This window comes from Pipistrellus kuhlii, unplaced genomic scaffold, assembly GCF_014108245.1.
Source record: "Pipistrellus kuhlii isolate mPipKuh1 unplaced genomic scaffold, mPipKuh1.p scaffold_m20_p_4, whole genome shotgun sequence".
Taxonomy (NCBI): Eukaryota; Metazoa; Chordata; class Mammalia; order Chiroptera; family Vespertilionidae; genus Pipistrellus; species Pipistrellus kuhlii.
Window position 1 is genome coordinate 66,776,375 of NW_023425540.1, and position 27,243 is coordinate 66,803,617.

At 43.0% G+C, this 27,243-nt stretch overlaps 1 protein-coding gene across 6 annotated transcripts in view; it reads right to left on the reverse strand.

Annotated features, from left to right (window-relative positions):
- ZNF608 (zinc finger protein 608) overlaps positions 1-27,243 on the reverse strand; it is a 109,629-nt gene that overhangs the window by 40,154 nt on the left and 42,232 nt on the right. For all 6 annotated transcript variants that reach the window (XM_036409528.2, XM_036409525.2, XM_036409524.2 and 3 more), the window contains one exon: positions 21,081-21,336. In XM_036409528.2, the coding sequence (XP_036265421.1) occupies positions 21,081-21,336 (256 nt within the window). The remainder of the gene's footprint in view (positions 1-21,080; positions 21,337-27,243) is intronic.

Sequence of the window (27,243 nt, forward strand, 5' to 3'; positions counted from 1 at the left end):
ACTGAACTCTAGTCTGCCTTCCCAAGGGAGGTTCTGCGGTTGCCCTCAAATATGAAAAAGAATCGGTGTGTTTTCCCAAGAACACACCATTAAGTCAGAAAAAGTCCCTGGCAACAAATCTCCATGCCTGTCTGCAGAAGAAGGACCTGGCGCTGCCAGTTCTGTAAACATCCAGCCTCTGCTATCCGCGAGCAGGAGGCTTAGATGAAGGAGCAGGAAAACAATTCCACTGTGAGCTATGGCCAGGGAGGCCAAGCCTCTAAATCTCTTTGAAGCTGAAAACAAATTAGCAGCTTTGCCTGCATCAAGCTGGCCATCTAAAAGGAGCCTTCTTTTCGCGCCAGCATTACAAACTGTGCTCCTCACAGATAACACTTGTAAGGATATAAAAACGTTTCCTTCAGTTTATTGCCTGTCACGTTACTGACCTGACAGAACTGCGTGAAATCCACCCAATGAGCTCACCCAGGGCAGCAACATGGGCTCCAACACCATGGGGGAGACAGACAGGAGGAAGGACGGTGGCTTTTAAAGTCACGAGCTAACTTGACTCCTTTCTCCTCACCGTTCATTTCAGACAAGAATGCTTCAAATATGATATCAACGTGATTATTTATAATCACCTTTTGCAGTCTTTAAACTCAACAAGGACGGGAAGCACCCTTAACCGTGCTGAAGGAGATGGACTAAGGGGGGAAAGCACCTGCCTAGGCTGCGGAGAAAAACTTGAACATACAAGTACAGTTGACCCTTGAACAACACTGGTTTGAACTGTGAAGGTCCACTTGCAGATTTTTCAGTAAAAATACAGTCAGCCCCGTGTATCTACAGACCCTGTATCCATGGGTTCAATCAACTGCGGAACAACAACTAGATTTCAGATCCACAGTTGTTAATCCAAATGTGCTTAGCCTACATACATTATGCATGGAGGTCCGCCCCTAACCCTGGCCTTGTCCAAGGGTCAGCTGTAATTGCCTGTGCTCTGGGTAAGTGAGCAGAGCGCTTCCCGATACGGCCTGCCCTGGGGCCTGATTCTACCACAGAACAAAGCCAGGGAACCTGGCTTCAATGAGAGTTTTTAGCTGGCTTTAATGAGAGTTTTCAGTGAAGTGCCTAGGAGACCAGCCTCAACTGCCCTCTTCGAGATACAGGTGGGGCAACAACCAAGCGGATGAGGGTTTTGCTACAAGCATTGAAAGGAATTTGTGAAAAACCAGCTGGTAGAACAACTCATCCCAAAAGGGACTAAATTTTTTTTGTTTATATAACCAACAGCCAAACAACAACAACAAAAAGGCGGTGCTGTTTCATTTATGTGCCGCTGTGTTAAACTTACAGTCTGCCTGAGAAGCAAGCATAACCAAAGACACAGGCCAAGGAGGCTATGACAATGAATGACTTGATCTCTCCATTAAGTGGAAAGTGATCATTATGATGGCACATTCCAAATCAAATGAAATCATCTCAAATGCAGGTCATAAAATAAATGGTAGCTACCAAGAAAACTCAACAAAGACACTTAGGCTCTTTAAGAGTTTTCTCATATCGAGGATATTATGATTAACTTAAAAAAAAAAACACACAAAAAGATTACTTTTTTTAATTAAATTATTATTTTTTTGTACAAGATTACTTTTTTTATACAATAGAAAGTGAAACCTTTACCCATATTTTTTAAAAACTGGCACCAAAAAAGTTGGTGGTCTGGAAATTAGAGAAGTCTTTTCTGGGGAACCTGATCATAGCAAGAGAAAAGGCGCATGGAAATGCCCAGCGGGGGAACTCCCAGAAGAAATAATCCACCCATATGCCTGCTACCATCAAAAGGTCCGCCTCAGCACGTGGCACTTCCAATTGGCATATCACTGACACACTCAGCTAAGGGTCCTCACCAGGCACTTGAGGATGGTCTCCAACACCAAATACAGAGGCCAAGCACGCCAATGAAGTAACTTAGAGGACTTAGAAACAATGCTGAGAGAAAAAGAAAGGGAGGTCGAGACGGAGGCAGGGAGAAGGAAGGAGGAAATTAATATCCTTAGGGAAATGAGACACGGTATAGATGAAACTAGAAAAGGATTTTAAGGAAATAATCCCAATAACAAAAAGAGCTTTCAGAAAGAAAAACTATATGAGCACAGACATTTTTCCATTAAAAAATACCGGAAGGATTCACCCCCATGAGTGTGGAGCTGCTGTTTGAGGATGCACTGCTGTTTCCAACGCCAGGCCCCTGGCCTTGCTGCTCTGGCAGGTCATCCCTGCCTCCATTTCCTCCCCTCTCTCCAGCACACAGGAACTGCCATCAGAAATCCTAGCAGGTTGCAGGGAGAGCAGGAGCAGCCAAGACAGCACCAGGGACTCCGTGCCCAACTGTGAGGAGCAGGCAGACAGGGAAGGGATGGGGGGGAATCTGCATGAAGTTTCCTCAATGCTTCCCAGGAGGGAAGAAGATAAGAGAGATTTTGTGCTGCTCTGTCACTTGTTGGCCTCCAAAGCAAAGCCTGGGAGGGTCTCCACCAGGACCTGGAAACCTCATCTCCCCGCTCACTCACTGTCCAGGTGGGTGACTGACCATGGAAAACAAGAGAAGTGACTATGGGGGAGGGGAGGGAAGACTGTGGCTACACTTTTTTTCTTACATTTTGAGAACAAGATGTGGACAGTAAGCAGTCTCACTCTCTGTGTCTAGACTCCTCCACTTCAGCATCCTGGGCTTAGTCTGAGCTGAAGCAAGAAGCCTCAGTGTCAATGTCTGTGTGCCAGAAGGTAAACCCTCTCCTGCACTGAAAACAGCAACAAGAACGGAGCATGCTCTGGGGTGGTACCCACAGATCTCACCTGGTGCCCCACAGAGTGTGATAATTGAAAGTCCTTGGCACTCAGGGATCTCAGGTGGGTTCTCTGGTTCCAAGTCCAGCAACACAGCCTATCTGACCTCTGCAGGCCTTTAGCCTGAGGATGAGGCTGATTATTACTCTTCAAAGCCTAATGCTGACTCAGTGTTTCAGACACATGGGGAACTGAGACAAATACCTGCCCCTGTTCCCCGTGACCATCTTGACAAAACCAACAAAAAGGGTGACCCTAGAAAACAAACCAAACAAAAACACGGAATGATGAAGCTGAGAAACTCTCTCCATATCAGAAAGTATATAAGAACCTATAAGCCAGAGTTTTGAAAAAGGAGAAAAAAAGAACAGAAAAGTAGAAGATTGATACAGGAGATTCAACTTCTAAATAAAAGGAGCTTCAGGAAAAGAGAACATGGGAACAGAAATCATACCCTCTCCAAAGAAATACATCTGCAAAATTTCTAGCACTGCAGGGCCTGAATTTCCGGTGAGAGGACTAAGCTCGGCACACATGATCAGTGAAGATGTCATTGAGAAATGTCTGAATGCTGGGGACAAAGAAAAGATAAAGGCTTGGGAGATGGGATAACAAATAGGCACCCAACAGCAGATCTCAAATCAGGATGGCATTGAACTGTCAAAGCAATGGAGCATCGTCTTCAAAAATCTGAGAGGAAATGATTTTAACCAATTCTTGCATCTAGCCACTTTATCAGTCAAGTGTGAGGATAGAAGAAAAACATGTTCAAACATCCAAGATTTCAAAAAGTTTACTTCGCCTAAGCCCTTTCATAGAAGCTATTGGAAGACGCGATTAACCAAAATGAAGGGACAGGAACGAGATGAGTACACAGATCCAAGGAAATGGCGTATTTATATTTAACATAAGAGGCAAATGGGATCTTCAGGATGGCTTATGAGAGAGCTCAGAATTTTAAAGCTCGGCACAGGGCCCGAGCTATCAGTCCCAATTGGAGCCTATCAGAAGATCCTGCAGAGACTACTTCAAAAGATAAAATCTATAAATCGCTTGATGCATTGCAACACACAGAGTGATTTGTATTTCTGGCCTGACAGTTTATGCTCTATTAGTGATGGGTACATGGAACACTAGGCAAAGGAAGAAAGCCGAATGAGAAAGGAAAGGGACACGGCTGTGCTGTGAATAACACAGGGTGGGGCAAAGCAGGTTTACAGCTGTGAGTCTGAGAAAGAGCTTAGTCTTGTATTCTCATTTACTATTATATTATTTTCCATATGAACAACACAGTCATAAAAGAAACAATGAATATTGATCCAACTAAAAATTACTTGTGGTAGGCAATCTATAAGCTAGCCCATAATGACCCCTGCATCTTGCCCTCTTGCCTTGAATTTGGGTAGACTTACTTCTAATGAATAGAATGGCAGAAGTAATGGATTGTCGTTTCTCATATTAAGTTATACCACAACTCTGGAGTACACTAGGCTTGCTCTCTCCTGGATGTTGCTGGGGAAGCAAACAGCCAGGTCATGAGCAATCGTGGGGACAGCTCATGTGGGACAGCAAGGGATTAAGGTCCTCAGTCCAACAGCCCATGAGGAATTAAAGCCTGACAACAACCATGTTAAATATGAATCCTGCTCCAGTCAAGTTCCCAGCTGACTATGGTACCAGGCTCACAGACTGACTGCAACCTAATTGGACAAGTTAAGCCAGAAGCACTAAGTGAAGGTTCTTTCAGAATCCTAACCCACAGAATCCACTACACTGCACAACTGCTTTGAGGCCAAAAGGGATCTGAGTAACAAAGAGTTCCAGAAATTGATCCAAAATTTTGGATCATGCCTACCTGCTGTCCAAGAGCACTTGGCACTAACCCAGATGTTGATATAAAGGGTATGGCCATCAAGGCTGTTTGCTAAGAATTTTATTCAAAAACCCTCAAGTCTGAAATGATTCTGGCAAGAACACTCTATGATCTTCATACGCCTATGCTCCCCCAAACTGCAGGTACCTTCAGAAGATTATGTATGCCAGACTCCCTCCCCCCACCTTTATACCCCCATTTTATACATGGAGGAAGATGAGGCCCAGAGCCAAAAGACACAACTTGATGGCAAGAACAGTGAGACGACAGCCTGGCTCTCTTTACAGGGAGTCTAGTGTTTTTCCTGGGGTTCTTGCTTTTCCTTGTACTTTGTCAAACCTCCTCACAATCCAAAGGCATTTCTGAACTACGACATGTTATTCTGCTAATATAAAATGCACCACCTTTCACAGTAAACAAGGGAGAATGTCAGCAGAAGCAGAGGAAGCAACCGGAAGACACTAAAAGAACTTCCTTAGGTCATTAGATTACACATAGGTTTTTTAGGACAAATGGGGATGGAGGGTGGGAAGTGGGAGTTCCCAACAGAAGTTAAATAGCCACCTAGTTTACCTGTTTCTTTCAACCAGTCTCCCTTTTATCTCCCCTTAAGACCAATACCAGAAGTAAACACAAAGTTATAGCAATCACATAATTTTGGTTTAATTGGTTTTTCTCATGGCATGACCACACATCTTTTCTCAAAAAGTTTGTCTAGTAGCAGTCGTAACTAGAATACCAAGACTCTTGAGGATTCTGTAAAAAATCTGCTTGATGGATAGATATTAGAACATTGCAGCCAAAAGGATAAAGGAGAATTTTTAATAAAAATATTATAGGTGCTTCTTAATGTATGCAATCAGGCCCTTTAAAAATATCTTAATAATCACAGTATTTTGTATGAAATATAAAAGGCTCATTCTGCTTATCATAGTGTGTACAGGTGCATAACTTCTCACAGGTTCTTTTAGTCAGGTACTATCATTCCAGCTACTCTCTGCTATTCAAAAAAACAAAAAGTTGCCAAAAGCAGTTTGGCTCAGGGAATAGAGCGTCGGCTTGCAGACTGAAAGGTCCTGGGTTCAGTTCCGGTCAAGGGCATGTTGCAGGCACATCCTCAGTAGGGGGTGTGCAAGAGGCAGCTGATTGATAATTCTCTCTCATTGATGTTTCTAACTCTATCTTTCTCTCTTCCTCTCTGTAAAAGATCAATAAAATATATTAATATAAATAAATAAAAAAGTTCATGTGCCATAGGAGAAAGCCTCTGGCTCCCTTCAAACAATCTTAATGTTTTCATTTTGGGTTCTAATCAATCATATTATGCTTACCAACTGGCCTGGCCCTCTTGTGTCCCTTTTCACTTTTCATGAATGAACAGAGTAGATTAAATCAGCCAATGACACAAACACTGAACCACAAGTTGAAGCTATCAGAATTTGTGGGGTAAAAGAACAGCACAAATGCAGGCTCCTTAACGGTCCCCCCAACAGATCTCTGTAAAAACCAGACTACTGTTTCTAATTTCCCAAATATGCAAACTGTTTCCACTGAGCACACAGGTTAAAGGTACACACCCTTGAATAAGAATCTGTATGTCCCTTGGGTAAACTCTGCCTCTGTGCATCACAGTGTCAGGGTGGGAATCAAATCTGAGTCATAGGGGACCTGGGGGGTGGGGACTTATCAAAGAGCCCACACCCAGACCCCAGGGGATTTGGATCAGCTGCCAGGCCGGGCCTTAGGGGAGGAGCCCAGGATGGTCCAGAACACCCTCTTCAGAAACCCTGAGGTAAGCAAATGTGGACAAGACAACTAGATCCCTCCCAAGACATTGCTGAAACTGCAAAAAATTATATGGCGTTTGATTCTTCTTTAGACCCGCCTTGATTTCCACCCAGGTCATAAATTCCCCTCACTTCATTTTCCTTGCTTTGGGAAAATGAGGATCATGATGCCAACCACAGTCTCAAATACTTAACAGTCACACTCAACATATGTCATGCTTTGTTGAAATTTCGTACTTGCAAATGTGCTACTGCAAGGCAGTGCAAGCTCAGGAGGACTGGTATGAGTGATGATGTTTATTTTAAGAAGCGATTTAATTCAAAAGCCAGCTATAAAGTGTGATGTTCTAGAGGATGTACACTTCAGAGGTTCTCTAGCAACTGGCTGAGGATTTTGTGGTTCTGAATCACTGAAGATTCATGTGCAGTCAACGTGACTTTAAGTAGCTCACTGCATTCTGCTCCTTTGAAAACTGACCCGCCGTTCCCCTAACCCCACCAGGTCATTTGTCCCACTGTCAACTTAGAACTTCACATTTTTAAAGAACTCCCTGTGAATAGGATAATGCCCATCAGTCCCCCTACCAGGCAGAGGTGTTGCGGAAGAGACAAGTTCAATATGGTGCTCAAGCTTTGCAAAGAAGACTGTCCCAGTTCTAGTCTCCGGTCTCCTAATTCGTCTGCCCTTGAGTATTCAAAGGCTCACTGAACTCAAAGCTCCTCTCACACCCTTGCTTACCATAGCCAGCTCCGTTCCAGGTCCAGAGGGAGCCAAGCCAATGCCCCCAATCCCAATTACGGTTTTTCTGTTTTTCCAGTATCCACCCCCCTATGTGTTTGTTTGGACAAGAAATAATTTTGTGTGTGTACGCTCAAGGTGCTGCAAAGAAGCGGCTCCCTGTGGGCACTGTCTGGAACTGGCTGGCTTTTAGGTCTTCTCCCCAAGCTGAGGGAGGTTGTGGAAAGAGGTCTTTGTGGGTCCTCTTTAAACAAGCTGGCCTGTGCTGCTACTCCAGCGAAATAAGACACAGTAATGTTCTCAGTCAGCTCTTTTAATCTGACTGGCTTCCAAAGCTGTCTGTCAACGTGGGTATCAAGGAGACACCTACTTGACAACAGGCAAACTGTGCAGATGTATTGTGTACTTGGGGTCCCGGGAGAGCTGGCAGGCCCCAGCTGCCCACTGAGCCAGAGGGACCCGGGCACCGCCTCAGAGGCCCAGGCCACTGTTTTTTTCTTTATTATGAAATACGTACTTGAGAACGACATTTGGGGTATTTTTGGTAAAAATATTTGGTGAGTATTAAATTTAAAAAACATTTCACTCTATAAGCCGAATTAAGTTTCCACGTTTCAGCCAAAACCTCAAACTGACAAGCCAATGTTTATTTGCCTGTTAGCATATTTTTAAAATAACTGGTTATATTCATACACACACAACAGCCATAAAGAAGCACAGGCTTAAAAATAGGAAAGCTGATCATCTTAGGCAGAAACCAGAAGTCCAGAAAGGACATACAGCCATTTTATTGAGACTGTCTGGACCTGTTTCCCCATCATCGCACTGGGGCAAGTAACAGGAATCCACCACTTAAATGAGCCGATACTAATTAGATGGTGTTGGCAGAGCAATATAAAGTTTCCCAGGCAAAGTGTCCAAATGCTCAGACACACCAACTGCGTCACGTAAAGGAAACAGCCACATCTCTAGCGCCCATGGACTGAAATATTGTGGAAGTGTCTCCAATACAGCTTAATGATGAAATAAATACATATGGGTGTGGTGTGTATACGGTTGCTTTATTTCCTACTCAGCTATAAGCAATTAATGATCAAATGAGCAATAAGGGTCTTGCCTACCTCACACATCACTCTTTATCTGACCCCTCTTGGGTCTCCTGGCAGTGTTACATCAGACTTGGCTAGATACCCTGCAATTGTGCCCATGAGCCAAATTCCTCCAACTCACTTTGCTGAGAATGGCTTTTTGCAACCTGTGATATGCCTTCTCCCGCTTTATAGCTTATTTTCCTTTTGCAGGGAAATAATAGCCAATCTTATTTGAGAGCATAAGGGCTGGGAAGGGTACATATGGGAATGCTTGGTAGATATTACCTTTTAAAACTACGTGGATAGTTCCTACTTCGGCAGCTACACATGGAAGAAGCCTTGGGAAGAGGCAATGTGGGGGGGAGGGTGTCAATGTGGGGCTGTGGTTGCCTGGGAAGAGGCTGCAAATTGCTTGAGTACAAGTACATCAAGTGACAAATTACACATATTAACAAGTCATGAGGCACAATGGTTGTCTATAAAGGTTCTAGCCTTCGTCCATCCTTATTTTAAAGGAGTAGAACCCAAAAGAAAGATGGCTGCAGAGAGAAACATGAGTGGCTTAGACTCCTCTCATTTCAGAATAGATGCTTATTACAAACTAGAGGCCTGGTGCACAAAATTTGTGCCCGGAAGGGCATGTCCCTCAGCCCAGCCTGCACCCTCTCCAATCTTGGACCCCTTGAGGGATGTCTGACTGCCAGGATTGGGCCTAAACGGGCAGTCAGACATCCCTCTCACAATCTAGGACTGCTGGCTCCCAATTGCTCGCCTGCCTGCCTTCCTGATTGCCCCTAACTGCTTCTGCCTGCCAGCCTGATCACCCCTTAACCACTCCTGTGCCAGCCTGATTGATGCCTAATTGCTCCCCTGCCAGCCTGTTTGCCAACAACTTCCCTCCTCTGCCGACCTGGTCACCCCTAACTGCCCTCCCCTGCAGGGTTGATTGCCTCCAACTGCCCTCTCTTGCAGGCCTGGTCCCTCTCAACTGCCCTCCCCTGCTTGGCCATCTTGTGGTGGTCATCTTGTGTCCACATGGGGGCAGGATCTTTGACCACATGGGGCAGCCAGCTTGTGTGTTGGAGTGATGTCAATCTGCATATAAATCTTTTATTAAATAGGATTTTCTCGGCTGGGTGTTTGAATTCCTCATAACTAAAAGTTCCTTTTAACTTCTTACACTTTGGGGGTGGGAGGGCTATAAAATGTCATTCTAGACACAAGCAAAAGTGGAATCTAAACCTTTCTGTGATCAAGAGCAAAGTCTGTCACCAGGGCAGAGCCCAGCCACATGCTCTCTGGAGGACACTGCTTGCACACTTGCTTTCTCTGGATGAACCATTCTGATTTCTGCCCCCAGGGAAAGTCTCATTCCCGCTCTATCTAGGATAGCGCCTTGGCTATGGGCATCGGGCACTGAAAGCTCTGCATCTGACTTACAACCTCCCCAGTCAGGAAGACTAAGTGAGAAGAGCTTTCTCACCCAGGACAGTGAAAACAGGCACAACCTTTTGGGAAAGCAGTTAAGCAGTATGTACTCTGGTGTGTTAACATCCATCAGAAAGGACATATGCACCCCTATGTTCATAGCAGCACAATTTATAATAGCTAAGATTTGGAAACAGCCTAAGTGCCCATCAGCAGATGAGTGGATAAAAAAAATTGTGGTACATCTACACAATGGAATACTATGCTGCTGTAAAAAATAAAGGACTCTTACCATTTGAAACAGCATGGATGGACTTGAAGAGCATTATGCTAAGTGAAATCCAGTTGGAGGAAGATAAATATCACATGATCTCATTTGTGGAATATAATGACAATATAAACTGATGAACAAATATAGATCCAGAAATAAAAACTCATGGAGCAGATCATCAAACCTCAGAGGGAAGGCAGGGGAAAGGGGGTGGGGAGAAAGGACTTGTATGCATGCATATGAGCATAACCAATGGACACAGACACTAGGAGGGTGAGGGCATATGCTGGGAGGTGGGAGGGGCAGGAGAGAGGTCAATGGGGGGGAAAAGAGACATATGTAACAATTTAAACAATAAAGAATTTAAATTTAAAAAAAAAAATGTGTCCTTTGACTCCTTGAAAACTAATCTTATTAAAATAATAGAAAATTCACAAAGCACCACACAAACTTCATGCACAAAGATAGACAATGTAGTGGTTGTATGTATCTAAGAAGTTGAAGACAATGTAAATATCCATCATTAGAGGAATTTAAATTAAATTTTGTATCTACTCCACAGAGTATTTATCAATGGTCTTATCTTAAAGAACGTGTTTTAAACATCAAAAATGCTTATGTTTAATGTTAAGATTTAAAAAAAAAGCAATATTCAAAAGTGAATCTACAAAATGACCTCAAGTACATTAAAATATATATATTAAAAAACAAAACAAAAAAACAGAGAAAGAAGTAAATTTACAAATTAAAGTGGCTGCCTATTCAGAGAGACGACAGATTTTTTTTTTCCTCCTACTTGGGTTTTTTCAATCCCAAAATGTCCTAAAATGACCACATATTCTTTTTTTTAATCAGCAAATAAAAACCATATTGAAGATATAAATGACTGAAGAAAAAAGAGCATACCAAATAGTTTATTTCTCCTTTTGTGTAGAGAATGAGCTAATAATAGCAAAGTTGGAAGCTGAAATATAATAAATCAGATTTTATAATGGCTTTAAAAAAAAATCAATGACAAAGTAGATTTCTAGAACTATATTTTCCAGATTGTCTAGGCCAAACTGAATTTTAAAACAACATATTCTTCACTATAAAGCTACGCTACTCAAACTTAAACAGGTATAAAACTATATCACTTTGTCCCATGAATTTATTCAACATTCAACAAATATGTATGGCACCCTTAACTCTGTGCCAGGTGCTGGGGATCCAAATCGAGCAAAACAGATGGAATTTGTGCACTTGGAACGCATACAGGAGAGTGAGCTGAAAGGGAGGGTTTGTATACATCAACCCAGCTGAGGCTGACTCAATTACTCCTGCCAAAATCAGATGCTAGAACTGGAAAGAATTTCCTATCATTCTGTATTAATAAAAAGAAAAATTCACACTTTCCATTTGTGATGTACACAAGAACTTTTGAGTGGTGATAGATAGAAATTCAGAATATTGACTCAAATTCACCATCAGGTGTGCTGCCTGCCTTGCACAGGTGTATCTTCCTCAGTAAAATATAGATGGTAATATGGTAACTGGGTTTTGTTCTGGGAGTAGGGGGTCCTCAAACTTTTTAAAGTGGGGGTCAGATCACGGTCCCTCAGAGAGCTGGAGGGCCGGACTATATGAACTACTAATTCCTACTGTAACACCTCGGCTGAGCTCACTGCCCAAAAAACCTGGCGGGCCGGATCAGACTCCTCTGCGGGCCGCATGTGGCCCGCGGGCCGTAGTTTGAAGACGCCTGGCAGTAGGGGAATCGTTCCTTGGCAAGCAAACCCAGCACAATGCCCAACACAAAGTAAGTGCTCAGCAAATCAATCATTTCTTTTGAAATATACATGACTACATATAAAACAGTGAAGAATCAAGTAAGGATAAATATGTAAAAAGCAATTAAAGGGGGGTTGGGGTTTTTGGCAGTGACTGGTTGGGGCTTTGTGGTAGTGACTGCTAATGAGTACAGGGTTTTTTTCTGGGTTAATGAAAACATTCTAAAGCTAATTATGGTGATGGCTGCCTAACTCTGAATACATTAAGAAACTACTGATGCCGAAACTGGTTTGGCTCAGTGGTAGAGCATCGGTCTGCGGACTGAAAGGTCCCAGGTTCGATTCCAGTCAAGGGCATGTACCTTGGTTGTGGGCACATCCCCGGTAGGGGGTGTGCAAGAGGCAGCTGGTCGATGTTACTCTTTCATCGACGTTTCTAGCTCTCTATCTCTCTCCCTTCCTCTCTGTAAAAAATCAATAAAATATATATTAAAAAAAAAAGAAAAGAAAGAAACTACTGAATTGTAGGATTTAAATTGGTGGTTATATGTTGTGTGAACTATATCTCAATAAATCTGCTATAAAAATCGTATTTTTAGAAAGTCAATGAAATACTTCAATCAGTATGCCCAGGTGAGCAAACAGCTATTCTTTGCAAAAAATAGGACCATCTGTATTTTGTAATTAGGAAATATATCTTCATTTCAAAGTCAAAGTATATTACAACTCTTTCAATATTTTCTAATCAATTCCTTTACAGGGAAAAGATAAAAAAAGAAAACAAGACAATACCACACATAGAAATATAATGTGACAACTTCTTAAATCATTTAGTATACTTAAGTCTGAAGAAAAGTTTGGTTTTCAAATGTCTTACATTCTGTATTTACATATAAGAATAAGTTTAGCTATAATATCAACCAACAAAAGGGGTAACAAAACACCTTTACACCATGAGTTTAAAACTTAGTGCTTCATTACTTAACACCTTACATCACTGCCAAAATACACTCACAAATGACACAAAAGAACAAATGTTTGGTCTTACAACATTAAGCTGAATTGTACCTAATAGTAGCTTATTTTTCAAATTGACAGGAGGTGAAGTGACTGTCCATGGTTTTGTTTTCCAGCAAAACCCACATTCACTCGTCATATCCAAATGTTGGCCAAATGACCTCATCAGGAAAACATGAAACAGTCTGGACTGAGAGCCAAGCAAAATCCAGAACAAGCCCTAGCCAGTTTGGCTTGGTGGACAGAGTGTCAGTCTGCAGACTGAAGGGTCCTAGGTTCAATTCCGGTCAAGAGCACATTCCTGGGTTTCGGGTTCAATCCCCAATAGGGAGCATACAGGAAGCAGACAATCAATGATTCTCTCTCATCATTGATGTTTTTCTCTTTCTCTCCCTCTCCCTTCCTCTCTGAAATCAATAAAAGTATCTTTAAAAAAAAAACAAAACAGGACAATATCATGGACAAGCCCTCCCTTCCCCCTCCTCGCTCTCTCCTTCATCCAGCAAATCCTTGAGTGTCCACTATGTAAATACCCATCCTCCAGTTTTATTTTCTGTGAAGCTAGTAACATTAGTTTCAGTCATCTTAAAAAAGAAAATACTTACCTGGTATGTTTTATAGGTATTTAGAACATATGTCATAAACCAATTTTATTTTTATTTTTTTTAAAATGTTTCACCAATGTACACATGGACAGGCACTTCACCTCCTATCAATTTGAAAAAAAAGCAACTGAAGCAACCAAGATGACAGCATAGGTAAACACCTGACCTTGCTGCCTCGCACAACAACTTCAAAACTACAACTAAAAGACAAAATGGACATCATCCAGAACCACAGGAAGGCTAGCTAAGTGGAAATTCTACAACTAGGAGGAAAGAGAAAAGCACACTGAGACTCAGACGAGCTGTGGAAGTAAAGGTAGAGGTATGCAGAGAGGGCTGGCAACTGAGTATGTAGCTGGCTTTTTCAAGCTTGAGGAAGATAAAGGCTCCCAACTCCTCTGAACTCCAGTTCTGGGAGAAACTCTGAGGACCCAGACTCATATGGGGAGAAACTGGACTGTCTGGCAGCTGGCAGAATGCGAGGGCAGTTTTCTCTCAAAGGTGCTTGCAGCGATTACTGCAAGACACTGAGACCCAGAGGCCTCTTAGGGCAGAGCTGATGGGAAGCCATTGCTGTTTGCTCTGCCCTGAGACTCTGCCCCATCCAAGCTGTGCACAGAGGCTTTTACATATGAATGACCTAGTCCTTTGAAATCTCTTGCCTATCAAATTGCAGATGAGTCAGAGAGACCCAGAACATCCAAAAGAAGGCCCAAGGCCCCACAGCAGCTTGCACTGCTTCACAGCTGGGCCTCATCTGGGCACCTCCAAACCCCAAACAAAGAAGAGGAATCTGCAGATCTCTCTGTAGCTCCTGCTGGGTGGCCTCATGCAGAGGCTAAATTAGCACCACCTTGGAAATCCAAGAGCCACTCAGATCTAGAAGGGACACACTCAGCAGGCAGACTCACTGAGCACCAAAGCCCCACTGAAGCAAGTCTTGTCTCATAAGGGTGTCTCCAGCACAGAAGTTCTTCCAGTGTAGACACAGCTGATCCTCACAGCCAATTGGCCTGGAGGTTAATTCCTTCCAGTGATACCAACAACAATCAATGCTTAACTACCACAAGACTGTGCACAAAGCCCAGAAAGGGGTGCACCAAGAGTGTCTACCTCAGGTAACTGGGGGGGAGGGGGGGGCCCAGAAGGGAGTGGCAAGAAATATTCAAAGTGATGAATAGCAAAACCCTACATCCAAGATTACTCTATCCAGCAAAAGCTATCATTCAGAATTGAAGGTCAGATAAAGAGCTTCACAGATAAGAAAAAGCTAAAGGAGTTCATCACCACCAAACCAGAATTATATGAAATGCTGAAAGGTATTCTCTATAAGAAGAGGAAGAAGAAAAAGGTAAAAATAAAAATTATGTACAACAAATACATATCTAACAACAAATGAATCTAAAAATCAAGTGAATAAAAAAATCTGATGAACAGAATTATCTGGTGAATATAATAGAATCAGGGGCATAGAAAGAGAGTGGACTGACAATCCTCAGGGGGAAAGTGGTGTGGGGGTATGAGAAGAGACTGGACAAATATCATATACCTATGGTTGAGGACAGTGGCGGGGGAGAGGGTTAAGGGCACAGGATGGGGTGGGGTGGGAACTGGATGGAGGGGAGCTATTGAGGAGGTGGGGAGAGGAACAACTGTAATAATCTGAACAATAAAGATTTTTTTAAAAATTCCAAAAGAAAAATAAACTACTATTAGGTAGGATTCAGCTTAATGTTTTTAGACCAAACATTTGTTCTTTTGTGTCATTTGTGTGTATATTCTGGCAGTGACATTAGCTGTTAAGTAACGAAGCAACTACACCATTTCATTTTCTATGTGGATTGCCGTTTGCATGTGAAAATGGCCAGCCCTTGTGCAGTTTGGAAGGTGCATCCTTAGAGGTGCTCTGCCACCAGTGGTGATAAACCAGAAACCATCCACACTTTCATTGGCAACCCACCACTGCAAGATGGCCGGGAGGCTGAGGACAAAGTTCGTGGCTAGTACACAGAGTGGCACTAACTACTGATTTTCTCAGTCCCTCAAAACCTCCAGGAGTCCATGTTGATTAAGCAACGTGCCATGCTCACACACAGGGGCTGATTCCTCCCAATTGAGCACAGTCCTGACAGGGAATTCCAATCCACTGCCCTGACTGCCTGTTACAGTCATCCCTGGTGTGGCAGGGAATGAAACCCAGAAGCAAAAGTCTGCATCTTACCCCCTTTGTGAGTCACTGGGAAACACTTCAATAAGTAGTAACATTTCACTTGATAGAGTCTTGCAACAACTCTATGCTCAGTTACTAAAAATACCAAGTATGCCTGGATTAATATTTCATATCTCCTCAAATCAAAATTTGAAAAGGAATGTTCTATTGTCAGTAATAAGGTTGGCGGGTAAATACTGCAGAAATAGGAATAACAATACCATATGTTAGATCTGTTATTAATTACAGAGAATAATTTGCCAGTTAATGTATTAGCCTGAAACCCCCTATACTGCACATTTAAACACTTATCCTCTTTATGACTTTGAGATTCAGGAGAAGCAAAAGAATTTAAGAACATCTCTGGTGATTTAAAGAGCATCATTTACTTCTCCAGTTAATTCCCTTTAACACATTAATCCCCAAGATCACTTCTCTTTCCTTGGAAAACACGCAGCACATCAGGGGAAGAGCCTCACTGAAATAAGCATTCCTCTTCTCACACCAGGCGTTACATCTCAAAAAACCACAGACTATCACAAGTTGTTCCTTCTGAAAACCCCCAGTGATTCTCCAAATACAATCCTTTATTTGCCACCTCATTAACTTCTTTAGTACCCTGGGTTTCTCAACTATTTCAAAAATAATTCGACAGAAACCACACAAAAACTGGGAATGGCTCACTGCAGAAGCAAACATGGAGATCCACCTGACCACAGTGATTCATTAGGACGAGTGGTACCAGTTAGTTGCTCATTAAGCCCCCAACCCTCTGTGCAGTTCACGTTCAGGATCAAAGCTGGACCCTCTTTCTCATCAGCACTGTGATTGAAGAACTATGCTCACCTGCCACACTACAGCATTCTGAGAGACGCCTTCCTACTTGTGAGGTTAAGTATCAATAGGAAGGTGTCTCTCTCCATTGCATATGCAAGAAAATGAGGCAATAACACATGTAATTCCTTAAAGGGCTTGCAAAGGACCAGGATATCCATTCTCTCACTGGAGGCAGTGGTTCTCAACTTGTTTACACATTAGAATCCCCAGGGGAGCTTTGAAACAACACACCAATGTCAGGTGAACACACAGCCAAGCAGGGGCCAGGAAGTGCATGGAGGTGGTGCCTGGGCACCAGTGTGTTCTAAAAACTCTCCAGGTGACTAAGCAAAATAAGCCAGTCAGAGAAAAGTTAAGTATCAAATGAGCTCACTCATATGTGGAATCTAATGAACAAAATAAACTGATGAACAAAAACCCAGAGACAGAGAAGCACGGAACACAGACTATCGAACTTCAGAGGGAAGAATGGGGGGGGGGGGGGGAGCCGCGGATGGAAAGAGATCAATCAAAGAACTTGTATGTATATATGCATAACCCATGGACACAGACCATGGCGTGGTGAAGGGGGCAGGGATGGGCTAGAAAATGTCAATGGAGGGGAAAAGGGGGGATATATGTGATATTTTCAAAAATAAATATTTTTAATAACAAGTGAAAAATGACAGCTCTCCAGGTGCTTCACAGGCCCAGAGCTGAGAACCGCCATCCTGTAACTTATAGATGTTTAAAAGGTTGTCATTGGCAAATACTAGTTTTCTTTCTCTTGCTTCCTTTTCTTCAGTGGCTTTGCTTAACCAATAGGAGAGTGAAAGGGATGGGGGTGACAGAGAATATGGACACCACCACACCAAGTATGTTCTTGGTAGGAAAAACTAAACAAAACACAAATAAGCCCAATAAGAAAAACAACTCAATAAAAATCAAAGGGAAAATACATTCACAAGAGCTAAAAGCCAAGTTCAACACATATGTGTTTACACACATCGCTATATACTCCATGTTTTGTCTGTTTTGTTTTACCCCTCTCCCCTGCAAAAAAAAAAAAAAAAAGAGCAAATTTTCAAACAAATAACTATACATAGGCATGTGTGTCCCAAATGTCAGGAATGAAATGCTAAGGAAATTCTTTCCAACATCTGTGAGTAATTTCACACAATACATCATTGCTCCTATGCATGCACCTTAAAGTAGAAAGATCAGAGTAGAATAACTAAACATCCAAACGCAGTAATAGTTTTTCTCTCCTATTAAGTATGATCTGAAACGCACTAATCATTTCCAGAGGAAGCTGCTCGGGAACGCTTTATTCCTGAGCACAGTTTAGTTCTCAGCAACCAGACTCCAGGCACTGGCAGGACCATGAAGGGGAAAGTCTGTGACTAAAAGTATCCTCCTTCAAACGAGGAACTGCCAGCACAAGGAAAGGTTAGGACTTTAGCGGGGATTTCACATTCCAGTCTTGCAGTTCCCAGCACTATCCAAAGAAATCACAAGAATACTCAATGTCCCCCCGAAGACTGCAGAGAGGAGCTCTCCAAATTTCTAGGATCTTGAAACACACACACATATACAACCTTCACACACGCATGGATGCACATAAATTAGGTTTGTGAAAAACACTCCGCTATACAATACCCTCCAAATGAAAACACCAGAAAAGAGTTTTTATTCAACTCAATCTACAGGACATTAGTCAAAGGCTACTGACAGTTTTATAACTGCTCCCCTTGCTCTTTGTTCATGAAGCTTACGCTAGAAAACTATGTGGCTCACTTTCTCCTCCCCTGCTCCCCAAACCCAGCTCCTTCGGCCCTCCACATGTGTTTGTTCTGTTTCGTTCTTTGTCCTTCCCAAAAGGGAAAAATTAAGAGTCAAGTGGGTTTAATTTTTAAATCGGTACAAGAGCCTTAAACACGCTGTCCTGAGAGGGAAATGCAAATGGAATGCTCTTGGAAATGGTTTCACATTAAACACACATCTTCGGACCTAGGCCTTTATTGAGATGTGTTCTGAACGTCTATGGAGATCAGAAGTTTAGTTTATTCGGCAAGAATGACTCTATTAACAGCTCCAGCTCCTGTTGTCACCACAGTGAACATCCATACATCCCAAATCCTGGAAAATGTGATGCAGGGAGATAAGGCCGGAGCGGCCCACAGGCCCATGACTGTGTGAAAAGCTTCCCAGCCATCAGGCTGCCGTGTGAGTGGAAAGACATCGAAGGGAGGGAGGGATCACAGCACACAATGCAGGTCTATCGGACTCAGGAGACTGAATTTTTCAGAAGAGGATGAAATGGAGAGGCCACATAGCAGCAATAATGATGATGCTGGATACTAATACTGTGAAGCTCTTTAAGCTCATGCGCCAAGGATCTAGAATTCCAGATCAACTTTATCAAGTTTTTAAACGCATATTTTTTTTTCCTAAACAATCCCATCTTTTATTAGACGCTAAGGTTAAAAGTCAAAACCCAGCAGACTTCTAAGCAAAGTGGAAAATAACCCAAGCCTTACAGCTGTTACAGAAAGTCTGTGGCTAATTTTACAGCATCTACCACCCAGGGAGGTCACACGGCAAGAATTCAATCCTGGCTCACGCCGGAATAAATAAAATAACGACAAGCGCTAAGTTACAGCTAAGAAGGGAAGACAAAGCTTCACCCCAATGAGTAAATTATCCAAGTACAAGAGAATCTTACTTTCAAGTTTACAAAAATGTATAGCCCTTACTCTTTCCAAATCTTTTTTCTGTTCCTGAAAAATCAGCACTTACACTAATGAACTGTGACCTGTTCTGTCTTTAGACCTCTTCTATACATTTCACACCAGCATACCAGTTTGAAGCCCTTGGATGTCACTTCCGCTCCAGGGAAAATCTAAGGGGGGCGAACTATTCACACAGCCTAACGAGAGGCAAGGAGAGAAGCTTGCGCCTCACCTGGAAACCCTCACACTGGAAGGGATCTGAACAGGCCAGAGGGCTGAAGAAATTTTAATTCCCGCTCCTCTTATATCAATCCCTCCTAATGTGGTTGCACTGTGCTGTTCTGAATGGCTTCCCAGTTAAAAGTACAGAGGAGGAGGAGTCTCCCAAACCCCCAATATTTTAAAGCCAAAAGCAAATTTTAACTATCACTTCCATGTGAGATAACCAGAGAACTCCTCACGTCTACTGCTTCCATTCCCGTTTCTGGTTCCTTCTTAGATAATTAAATCTTTATTATTCCTTACTGACGCTATCTACAAATGTTTTATCTAATTATGAAATATATCCTAAAGAGTATATTTAATGTAATATGTAGAATTCACAGACTTTTCTAAGAATTTGATTTTCTATCTTAAAACAGCTTAAGCTATTGTATTTTCTGCCTTCAGATAATTGTTTACATCTGTCACCTGATTTTCTTTATTTTTATTCTCTCTTTTCATTCTCCAGTTTGTAATACTAACTATTCTCTCAACTACTTCTTTCCCAACAATTGCTCCCAAGATAGTCCCTTTTCCCATCCAGTGGGCCTTTTTTGCATATATTTTATTTTCTTCCCTTTAAGTTTTCAGCCCTCAATTTTTCACCCTGTTGTAGAAGAACCTAAAATGATGATTTTTGAGTCTCAGACCCTTCTTATTACCCTCATCATTGTCCTTTCCCTTCTCCCAAAGATCATGATAATGACAACAGTCACCTCCCTTATCGTTGACCAGTCTAGTTTAAAGGGAAAAAGTTTGCCCAGTGTCTTCCTTTTCCTCTGTTCTCCTGGTACAGTCTGGCATGTTTCTTCCTTACCTTTCCTATTCTGCCATGCCCCAAAGGAGTAGTTCAGCTCTCTCTAGTTTTCCATGATCTGTTGGCCTCTACTAATGACACAGGCCATCTGAAACCTGCTGTACTGGATGCTCGTGTGCTGCAGACATGGCAACCAGGGACTGGATCCACTATCAGGATGGCGCGAGTCTGATCTGTGTTTCCAGGAGCAGTGATAGATTAATCTTGATCCATTTCTCTTGCACCTCACTGTGACTCATGGACTGCATTTACCAGACGGCCTGCTGACTTAAGGGGTAGGGAAGGTGCCGTGGTCTCCATCTGGCCGCACAGAGAAGTGACTAGCTCCCCTGGGGCCTAAGCCTGTGACCTTGGCTTCACCAGCCCTGAGCACCCACCAGCTAGAGCCACAACCCGTGAGGGCCTCCGCTAAATGCAAGAACCCTGGCTCAGTTCAGAAAGTAAACATAAGCCTCAACAACACAGAAGACACCACATCAAGAGGAACAGAAGAGTTGGCACACCGAGAAGAAAAGGAAGCCGAGAGCTACGTCACTTTCTAATTTCCATGATACCTCTTAGGGGAAAGGGTCACCCTCGCCCTGCTTCTCACAGGCCTTCCTGTTAGCACTGACAGTGAAAAACCACTTGCAGGGACACCTGAGTCATTCTGAAAGCAAAAGCAGTCATGAACAAAAAGACAAACAGTTATTTCAACAAAAATCCAAAGAGCATAAAAACCACTTTTCTTTCCTCTCTGAATACCACAAAGCAAATTCCCCTTCCAGTTGGACAAAAACACAGCACAGGGAAGCGGGCACAAGGAAATATAGAAAAATAATTGCATTTACCTTCTTCCGTTTCGTGCCACACGATCCCTTCCAAATTCACACTGGTCCCGGGTTCACAGGGCCCGAGACACTCGGGCTCCGTCACTACTCCAACGTCACAGGTATTGACCCCCACGGAACGAGTCCGCACCAAAAGCTGTTCGGCCGGGGCTGCAATGTTGGATGCAGCCGGGGAAAAGTAGGAGGGCAGAATCTGAGGCGTGAGACTGCTGGAAATCGGCGGTGGAGGCGCTGGCACTGTAAACAGGGGGTCAACCTGAAAGACAGACAGGCTTACTGCAGTGGTGCTGCTTGCTGTGAGTTCTTTTCAATGCAATCTGTTTACATCCCTTCTAGAATACATCACCCTTCCAAATTCCATTTGCAATTGAAATACGCTCTGAGCGCCTTAATGGTGCCAAAACATAAAGCAGAATAAAAGTGAGCATTTTCTTTTTCCGTGCCAAAGAAAGCAACTATCAGAGCTCTAGTTTCCTGAAGATTAGCCAGGCTTTCACGTCCTTCTGAATTCACCAGCAGGCAAACTTGCGCCTCAGTAGACGTGAATAAAATATGCTTTGCAAAATTAGGACTATTTACCACTTGTAATAAAATCTTATTTTCAAAATGACAGTATTTTCCAAAGGAGAAACTCCAATAACCACCATATATGCCTCATTGGTCATCTAAGCAGAGGAAATGGACTAAAATTGTTTTCAAAGTACTTTATAAATCATAATGAATTAAAGTCACCGCTAAAATACATTAACGTACTCTGTCAAATCCATAAAATACATAAACTTGATTATATACACACTGAAACACATAAACTGGGTATTATTAGCATGTATTTATTAAGCATCAACTCCTAATTAAGTGTTCTACTGCAAAGTTCAGAAGAATTCACATAAGCGGAGAAATAAATGGATGTGGCCATCAGCAACAGAATTGCAGTTTCTTCAAAGCACAAGTCCTTTAGTGGTTGAACTTTTAAAGACAGATCCCTGATGAATTCAATGGAGACTCTGCAGTCCTGTCTCTTTAATCCAAAAAATGAAACTGACAGCCAGCACAGACCTTGTGATACCAGCACTCCTGCGCACCCCTGTCCTGAGAACAGTAAAGGAGCTCTTCACCTCAAAAAGTGTAGGCATCTGGCCAAAATGAAACCAAAGGCTATGCACATATTAAATAGGTAGGTCACCAACCATCTCATCCATTCATTGGCCACATTTTAGCCACTATTATGATTGCTACACAATAGCTTTGGCCTTGCTGATAGGTTATCAAATGTGAAAGAGCCACATGCAAAAAGCATGTCTGCACCAGGACTTCAGGTCCCCTATGTCCTCACGTTGCACACAGACACCCTCTACATATCAGGAACAACACCTTGCATGTTTTATCAGCTGAGCTAGAAAACTGTATGTCTAACAAGACACATGGATGACTGTTCTGGTAAAATGCCAGGTTTGTCTGTTGTACATATATTCCAAGTTAGCCTTTGTAAGAAATCGACACTTGGCTACAGACATTCTATTATATAGTCTTTGTTGTTTAAAAAAAAAAACAAAACAAAAAAAAAACACACAAGAGTGCATTTCAAGATAAGTCACATGAGGAAGTGTGCTCCCCAGTCCAACAGCTGAAGCAGTCATCTGTGTGGCCTCCTTGTTCATATAACTGTGTGAGCTATTTCTACAGTTTGCATTTCACTAACATGATAAAATGACGTTCACTTGCCTGAGTGATCCAAGATGCAATGGAGCAGCCCTTCATCCAACTGCATGTTAAAGAAACTTAATTTCCTGCTCTCAAAGCTGCCATAAAACTTCTCTTGCCCCATGCCTTTTATTGTTCTTCATTCTTGATCACAGAGCCCAAGAAAGAAAAGCATTTAACGGCCCTAAGCCCCAGATCTGGTGATTTATGCTTTCGTGTAAATGCAGCTTAATGTGGATCAAAGTTCACACTGATAGTTCCTATTTTAAAACCCAGCTGACAAATGAAGAAAGGTTCTGGGGAAGGAAATTTAAAGGTGAGGGGAATCAATGCTACCTTGTAGTCTTTATTATGACTGAAAGATTGTGTGATTGGAAGAGCTTTCTAGAATTAAAAAAAAAAAAAAAAAAAAGAGCAAGGAAACATAAACTAGTTACTGCACTTTTCCCCCCAATGTTTCCAACAAAATGTAAATTTCTATAGTTAGTTGTAAATTGGCTGTAATTGAATGCTATACATATAAACTGAAAAGACTTAAGTGGAACAATATTCTCAAAGTATTCTTTGTATCACTTGATTGACAGCCTCATTAATTTCAAGAGAAACAAATGTAGCTTCAATTGGATAAACAAGAAAATGAAATAAAACAGGAGAGGTCAGGAGTCTTGGAGAGCATCAAGTCTCTGATCAGGACACAACAGGACAACGTGCACAAGAGAGGCTGCAGAGGCAGGCCGTGTTAGCACTAGGATTTGGGCCCCAACTCTGACACTCACTAAGCTCGTGACTTTGGAGAATCAGTTAACCTCAATGGAGTCCAATTTCCTCAACTGGGAAATGTATTCCTTGGCCTTCTAATATTGATGACGAATCCTATCATAGCGATTTCTAGAATAAGTCCTTACATCCATATAACTCAGCTTCTGACTACATTTGGATACACACTCACATGTGATTACCCATCACTATCTGGGATTTGTATACAATTCCAGAGAGCACATTTCTAAAGCATCTAGATGGTTTGTGGGAAGATACCGAGGTATCCTGGGCCTTCTAGCAAGTTAACTGTGTTTATTTCCATCAACACAATCCCAAAACAATGAAAAGGTTCAGTTCATGACGTTCACAGAAGGGAGCTCTGTCCCCTCATGTTTCACAATGAGAAAGCTAAGGTTCAGAGAGTTTGACTATAAATATGAAGCTAACCTAACCCTAAACAGTCCCCCAATGTGCTAACAGCCTAAAACCCTTAAACTTGATAGGAAAACATAGTAGGTAACAGAGTTTTAAAGATGACTCTTTGTTACACAAGTAAATTTCTCTTAGTTTTCCCACTGCACTGGCTTCCTCACAGTAGCTCAAAATTGCCATTCTCATAGGCGATCTCATAGGATCACTGACCAGTGAGAGGGAAAAGGAGAACTTTTCTCCATTGGGGTTTCAGGAGTTGGCGTAAAGAACAAAGACCACCCACATGGTCTGCTGGGGGTCCTGCTTTCCCAGAGGTCACCGTGGGAGAGGGGGTAGGGAATTACAGCCATCCCAGAGATGTTTCATTTGGTAGGTTTGCTACTTTTAAAAACCTTCCAATTATTTTTTTTATTTTTATTTTTGCCAATACAAAAAATTAGGAAAATACCTGAATTTCCATTATCTCCTAACACAGTGGTCGGCAGGCTCATTAGTCAACAGAGCCAAATATCAACAGTACAATTGAAATTTCTTTTGAGAGCCAAATTTTTTAAACTATACAGATAGGTACATTGTTATTAACTTAAGTAGGGTACTCCTAAGCTGGCCTTTGCTAAAAAACTCAAGGGGCCAAAGAGCCGCATGTGGCTCACGAGCCGCAGTTTGCCGACCACTGTCCTAACTCCGTCATTGAATAATATGCTATGCTGGGCCCATGTTCCTCGTGACATCAACTGACAGGGCCTAGCCTCCCTTCAGCCCTCTGACCCGGCCAGGCACAGCAGCTGAGTTTGTCTCCCCGCTTTCCCCTGAGACAATCCAAGAATGTTTTAGGTCAAGAATGTAATGTAGCCCAACATTCTGATTCCGGAGAAGAAGGTGGCCCCTATCTGTGGCGGGCAATGCGTGGTCCCAAGGGCAGCCCAGGTGAGCCTGAAAGCGCAGCCTCCTGCAAGCAGAAACTTCACAGCAGGCGCTCAGAAGACAAAAAAAAACCAAACAGGTGTGGGTGGGAAATAATGCAGAGTGTGGCCAACTCCTTCTGCCTGCGAACGCCCCCAGTGGGAGATGTTCCCTCCAAAAGGTTTCAGTTCTCTTGTGTATCTCACGGTGGCTAACACAAAACCACACGCACCATATGAAAAGCAGGGTTTTAGAGAGTTTTGAATGGTTATTTTTGCCTTCCACAGAAGATCAACTCCACTGCACCCTGATGTCTCAGGTCACTTATACACTGACCCATCATTTCTTCAGCTAACGAAGTTAAGACAGAGGGTAGCAACAGTTCTCACAAGGGCTCCCTCAAGTGAAGAGGCAGCTTACACTTGGACATGGGAGCAGTGGGCCTCAGGATGTACTGGATTCAAATCCTGACCCTGTCGTTCCTTGCTGTGTGAGACCCTGAGCAAGCTACCTGGCTACTCTGGGTCTAAGAAGTGGGAGTAAGAACAACATTACTCACATACAGTGACAGAGAAGACTCAATGAGATAATTCATGTAAAGTGAAGGCTCAGCATAGCACTCAGCTCAGAAACAATCGTTTGTGGGAGAGGGGATGTCCCTGTCTAATAGTGCAGTTCCCTAACTCTTCACACAAACTCACAAAGCTCCTTTTTATATCCTATTATGTTTAATATAAATCTCTAATCCCCTCCAAATGCATAGGTAAGTGCAGTTAAAGCATGTGAAATGTGTAAGTAAAAGGGCTTAATCCTGAAAAGCTCAGCTTGGGGAACACTCCATTCATAAACTGGCATCTGGTCAGGTGAGCCATACATTTCTACAAAAGCCCCGCCCTCTCATCTCCCACTGCACCCCTTTATCATACACTGCTCCTCACAAAGTCTCCTTTTCTTCACCTACACTCAGTCACATGTCCACCCAATAAATAACTTCCACACAACTGCCCTGTGCCAGGCACTGTGCAGCCTGCTAACAAAACAAGAGTGGGCAAACCTGTGGCACTAATCAAATCAGATCATACAAACAGAGCTGTAACTGCAGACAGGCACCCACGGGGCTGTCTGAGGGCAAACAGCAACAAGTAGGGGGTGCAGGGTCCATCTCTGAACTGGAACCTAGCTCCACCTCTGGGGACATAAACTCAGGCGAGTCCCCTCATCTCTGCGGAACTCAGTGGCCTCATTTGTAAAATGGAAATAACCCCTGGCTAACGTGACTACCACGTGAGGTCACCCAGACAACATTAGCTCAGGGCCCAGTACAGAGCAGCTGTAATAAAATAAAAGGCACTGCCGTCGTCAGGGTTACTATTATTATTACAAACATACTTGAGGCCTGAACTAAAAGGTAATCAGTAGGTGTTTTGCTCCTACAAGGCCAAATGCTAGGCTTTGCTACATCCAAAGACAATTCAAGAGAGGCCGTTCTAGACACCTTTCTGAGGAGGGTACCCTAAACTAGCAATCACCACATGTTCCAGGAAGAAATCAGTGGGGAATTAGTAGTCAAATAACACGAACAACTGGAATAAAAGATGAGGACAGAGCACTGGCTGGTTTTAGCAATGGTTCCTTTGTCAACGCCCTTTTCTGTCATCTTGATGGGACACTGATGTAGCCTATTACAGCCCCAAAAAGGGAAGCAGGAAAGCAGCCATCTCCAGTGGAAAGAAGAAAAAAAGAAAGAAAGAAAAAAAAAGACCCATAAGTCTAACAGCTGGTGGTGGCAGCCTGTCAAACTGAGGAAAGTTAATGTCAAGAACAGACGCGCGGCAGTCTCTCACTGTTATTTTTGCATGATTATTCCCAGGTGTTGGTGCACGCTGAGCAGTAGCCTGGCTATTTATCACTCCGGAGAGCCCGGAGCCTGGGAGTGGGGAGGGAGCGAGAGGTGGGGAAGAAAAGGTTATTTACACAGATAGCGGCACTTAGTGTGTGTAATCAGAGGGCCGGGGGAAAGCTGCAGTGAGATTCTGGCAATATTTTCTCTGTTCACCTCATTTCAAGGGCTCCCTGAGTGCTGATGAGCCTGGGAGCTGGTGGTGGCGGCTCTGCATCCCTGGAGCAGCGGCTGGGTAAGCCTGGGATGGTTTCCGGGACCCAGACACTGACAGCCAAGGAGGAAGAGTCGCCAGGGCCAGGCTGGGGTGCTCCGGTGGCACACCTGCTCTGCTCAGACCCAACAAAGAGCCAGTCAGGTGGCTCGGGGACAGCAAGTGCCACCAGGCCAGGCAGGGGAGAAGGGGAAACCTTAATGAGAAATTCACACCCGCAGGCACGTTGGGGCAGATCTGAACCCTACTGGGCC